Source organism: Limulus polyphemus, unplaced genomic scaffold (assembly GCF_000517525.1).
Source record: "Limulus polyphemus unplaced genomic scaffold, Limulus_polyphemus-2.1.2 Scaffold6781, whole genome shotgun sequence".
Taxonomy (NCBI): domain Eukaryota; kingdom Metazoa; phylum Arthropoda; class Merostomata; order Xiphosura; family Limulidae; genus Limulus; species Limulus polyphemus.
Window position 1 is genome coordinate 41609 of NW_013672391.1, and position 5497 is coordinate 47105.

Consider the following 5497-nt stretch of genomic DNA (forward strand, 5'->3'; position numbering starts at 1 on the left):
ATTAAACCTACAAAATATGTAATAGAATATTAAACCTACAAAATATGTAATAAAATATTAAACCTACAAAATATGTAACAGAATATTAAACCTACAAAATATTTAATAGAATATTAAACTTACAAAGTTTTCAAGGAGAACAACCCACTGAAAGCTGATGGGTAAATTTCTTGTATGAAGTTTTGCTTCAAATTACTGAAAAAAGAAGATAATCTAGAATCTATGCTGTTTCATTAAAGAAATTTCTCATGGTTTTGTCTCTTACTTTCTCCATATGAGATAGTATTTATGGTAAAGTCAATAACAGTGACATCTATTATTTGGCTGGATTGAACCAGAATATTAAACCAACCACTAGAAAAACTATAAAAAACTAAACATTATGTTGTTTCATAGCTATTAAACTCATCTTCATTAACTGTGGAAAATTACAAACTTATTTCTAAATCAAATATACCGATGTTTCTGTGATTGTGTCATCTAAGATGGCAGTTCAGGGACATTCTTGCACTCGTTTTGCGAATTATGGAAAACCTGCAGACAACTTTAGGCCACTAAAGACATTTCTTTACTCGATACAACGCATATGTATGTATATTTACATAATGTTTAGACCTAACTCAAATCTACGTTATCGTTTAACCTATTACGAATCACGACAAGCTTCGTTGATTTAACGGAAATGCTCTTCTACTCATGGCTGATACTCCATTTTACGTAATGATTTAACGGAAATGCTCTTCTACTCATTGCTGATACTCCATTTTACGTAATGATTTAACGGAAATGCTCTTCTACTCATTGCTGATACTCCATTTTACGTAATGATTTAACGGAAATGCTCTTCTACTCATGACTGATACTCCACTTTACGTAATGATTTAACGGAAATGCTCTTCTACTATTGGTTGATACTCCATTTTACGTAAATAATACAGAATATATCAGCCCTTTGTGGTAAACCTGAAGGCTTATAACGTTAGAAACCGGGTTTCGATATCCATGGTGAGCACAACACAGATAGTTCGCTTTGTGCTTAACAACAAACAAACATATTACCTCCAAAGCACGTGATAAATATTATATTATTAAAAATTAAAACCAGAATGAAAAACATTGTCAATAAAATAATAATAATATTTGGTTGTTGTTAAGCCACACAATGGGCTCTCTCTTCTCTGCCCACCTCTAATAATAATATTACACATAATTACAAGTATATTCACCGTTATCTATTCTGTGCTTCCAGAATTACAGACGTTGGTATAAGGTTTAAAATTTTTCATTAACACTTCATGATTGTCATGTGTAACTAAAAAGCCTAATTCTGGTTACAATGGTTACGTTGATTAAGAATTAGGAACAAGCGCTGCATTCTTCACAATTTTTGTTGGGCCATCAAATAATGTCACACAACCTTCTCTAATTCTATATAACTGGTAAGTTCATGTTCGAACTACCACAATCTGTACACTTCTATATAACTGGTAAGTTCATGTTCGAACTAGCACAATCTATACACTTCTATATAACTGGCAAGTTCATGTTCGTACCACCACAATCTGTACACTTCCGAACATGAACTTACCAGTTATATAGAAGTGTACAGATTGTGGTAGTTCGAACATGAACTTACCAGTTATATATACTACCACAATCTGTACACTTCTATATAACTGGTAAGTTCATGTTCGTACTACCACAATCTGTACACTTTTATATAACTGGTAAGTTCATGTTCGAACTACCACAATCTGTACACTTTTATATAACTGGTAAGTTCATGTTCGAACTACCACAATCTGTACACTTTTATGTAACTACGTGGACTGATTGGCAAACAAAAATCATAGCTGGTCAGGAGTATTCTGCAGATTTCAAAATGTTTCATAGCTTTGTAAACGAAATCCGTAAATATCACCAAATCTGCTATCATAGATGAAGATCAATGCTGTATAGTCATCGAAACTTCGGTGTATATATTCCTATTGTACCATATTAAACTAAAATAAACTGTATAGTCACCGAAATGTAGAGATAATTAACTCCCAAGATGTGAATATTTTTCTTTGTAATAAAGTAGATAAGTCCCTTACTTTCAGAACTAATCTTATAATTTAGTCAATATAAACCGTATTTTTAAATCATCGGATAAAATGGCTTCTAAACATGATAACAAATAATTTATTTAACATTCAACTCCCGAAAATCTGAATGTGTTGTCACATGACTACATAAGAATTTTACCAAAGTATTTTAACACCTTCCTGTATGAATTTTAAACTGGATTATTCTACACTTGTTTTTCAGAAATTAAAAGAGATTTCGCTAAGTACACACTCACTTACAGGGAACGGAGTTGACCTAATCCCAGGAAGGTGTTCAGAGAAAGTGACGTCAACAGATTCTCATCGAGATACCTGTACAAGTGAAAAACGGTAATTATAAGTGAAAAGAGCTTAAAAAGTCTGGCGGATTAATGGCATTCGTTCCTCGCTCTGTCTCTTGTTGCCTGGTGATCATCAAGCAGAGGACCGTTGGTTTCTTAACAAACTAAATCTTGTTATTTGTAGCACCAGCTATTTAAATTGAAGAGTTCCTAAAAATAACTTGATTACATAAAAGTACACTTCAGAGGTTATACTTAATTTTATAGTTAACTGTAATTCTTCAGTGCCGTGGAAAATACAAATACGATTAGAAACATCACTCTTTTAAGCTATAGAAGATATCCAACTATATTACACATTAAGAGCAAAGTACAAAACAAGATATACCTACCAGTTTCGTTTTCCTCTGGGCATTTTAAGTAAAACCCTTTAGCACACATAAAACGTAAATATATCATTAACATTTCACTTGAGTCAATAATTAGTACGTACAGTGTTTTAAGTGAAACTCTTTAGCTCACATAAAACGTAAATATATCATTAACATTTCACTTGAGTCAATAATTAGTACGTACAGTATTTTAAGTAAAACCCTTTAGCACACATAAAACGTAAATATACCATTAACATTTCACTTGAGTCAATAATTAGTACGTACAGTATCTTATGTAAAACTCTTTAGCACACATAAAACGTAAATATATCATTAACATTTCACTTGAGTCAATAATTAGTACGTACAGTATTTTAAGTAAAACCCTTTAGCACACATAAAACGTAAATATATCATTAACATTTCACTTGAGTCAATAATTAGTACGTACGGTGGTTTAAGTAAAACCCATTAGCACACATAAAACGTAAATATATCGTTAACATTTCACTTGAGTAGTACGTACAGTATTTTAAGACGCCACAAGTTTTGGAAAAGTCCCGGGGTAAGATGCGTTATTTTGTTTCTTCCAAGATCTCTGAAAATATTTAAGAACGCAAATTAACCGATTTCAGAAATTTTAATATCGTGAGTTGAAGACAATGAATGTTAAATGGTTAATAATTAACTAAACACACATAATGTAAATGAATGTTGTATTGTTAATAATTAACTAAACACACATAATGTAAATGAATGTTGTATTGTTAATAATTAACTAAACACACATAATGTAAATTAATGTTGTATTGTTAATAATTAACTAAACACACATAATAACATTGAATGTTGTATTGTTAATAATTAACTAAACACACATAATAACAATGAATGTTGTATTGTTAATAATTAACTAAACACACATAATGTAAATGAATGTTGTATTGTTAATAATTAACTAAACAGACATAATAACAATGAATGTTATATTATTAATAATTAACTAAACATACATAATAGCAACGGATGTTGTATTGTTAATAATTAATTTAGCAGACATAATAGCAACGGATGTTGTATTGTTAATAATTAACTTAGCAGACATAATAGCAATTAATGTTGTATTGCTAATTATTACCTTAGCAGAGATAATAACAATTAATGTTGTATTGTTAATAATTAACTTAGCAGACACAATAGCAATTAATGTTGTATTGTTAATAATTAATTTAGCAGACATAATAATAATGAATGTTGTATTGTTAATAATTAACCAAACAGACATAATAACAATTAATGTTGTATTGTTAATAATTAACTAAACAGACATAATAACAATTAATGTTGTATTGTTAACAATTTCCTAAAGAGACATAATAACAATTAATGTTGTATTGTTATCAATTGCCTAAAGAGACATAATAGCAATGATTTTTATATCTTAGATAATTATCTAAACTAGGTGAACACTACTTTACGAACTGATTCTGAACATAAGTGAACACTAATGAAGGAACTGATTCTGAACATAAGTGAACACTAATGAAGGAACTGATTCAGAACCTAGGTTAAACCACTGTAGGAACTGATTCTGAACCTACGTGAAGAACACAATACGAACTGATTCTGAACCTACGTGAAGAATACAATACGAACTGATTCTGAACCTAGGTGAACACTACTGTATAAAGTGACTCTGAACCTAGGTGAACACTACTGTATAAAGTGACTCTGAACCTAGGTGAACACTACTGTATAAGGTGACTCAGAACCTAGAAGAGCACTACTGTATCAACTGATTCTTAATGTTTTGACATACAGTTAGTGTGTTGAACACATTTAACTAGTAGTGACTATAATGAATCACTAAGTTAGCTATTTTGTAGTTATGCAGTGATTGAAAGAAGATATACCTAAAATGAGATAAAAGGTGTAAAGAGAAACAAAATAATGGGTTAAATTAATTCTACTTCATGTCTTTAATTATTTGCAAGCAAACTGAACTTGAAAAGCATTTATGAATATATATTAATAATAAAAAAACAATTTGGACAAAATATAAGTTCAAGTAAAATTATTTTATCTTTTAGTTTATATGAAAAGAACTTACAACATTCCTGCTTTCTCCATGCCCACAAAAGCTCCTTTCTGTAGAGCACCACTCAGACTGTTTCCTCGAAATATACTAAACAAAACATAAACATATCTGAAATCAGACTGTAAGTTTAATTCTATATAAAAAACTCATGATAAGTATAGACTCAAATCACCAACTGGTAAACATGTAACCTACCACTCCTTCCGAGTTATCAACATAAATCAACAACTAGTAAACATGTAACCTACCACTCCTTCCGAGTTATCAACATATGTCACCAACTAGTAAACATATAACCTACCACTCCTTCCTTGTTATCAACATAAATCACCAACTGGTAAACATGTAACCTACAACTCCTTCCTAGTTATCAACATAAGTCATCAACTGGTACACATGTAACCTCTATCTCCTTCCTAGTTATCAACATAAGTCACCAACTAGTAAACATGTAACCTACCACTCCTTCCGAGTTATCAACATATGTCACCAACTGGTAAACATGTAACCTACAACTCCTTCCTAGTTATCAACATAAGTCATCAACTGGTACACATGTAACCTCTATCTCCTTCCTAGTTATCAACATAAGTCACCAACTAGTAAACATGTAACCTACCACTCCTTCCTAGTTAT

The 5497-nt window shown here is 30.8% G+C and overlaps 1 protein-coding gene across 1 annotated transcript in view; it reads right to left on the minus strand.

Moving 5' to 3' along the window:
* Positions 1–4969, minus strand: part of LOC111089613 (G-protein coupled receptor GRL101-like) — a gene marked incomplete at its 5' end in the record, with an annotated part of 10777 nt that extends 5808 nt beyond the window's left edge. The window contains 4 exons of the mRNA XM_022402449.1: positions 124–195; positions 2349–2420; positions 3290–3361; positions 4874–4969. Of these exons, the coding sequence (XP_022258157.1) occupies positions 124–195; positions 2349–2420; positions 3290–3361; positions 4874–4969 (312 nt within the window). The remainder of the gene's footprint in view (positions 1–123; positions 196–2348; positions 2421–3289; positions 3362–4873) is intronic.
* Between the last annotated feature and the right edge of the window lie 528 nt (positions 4970–5497).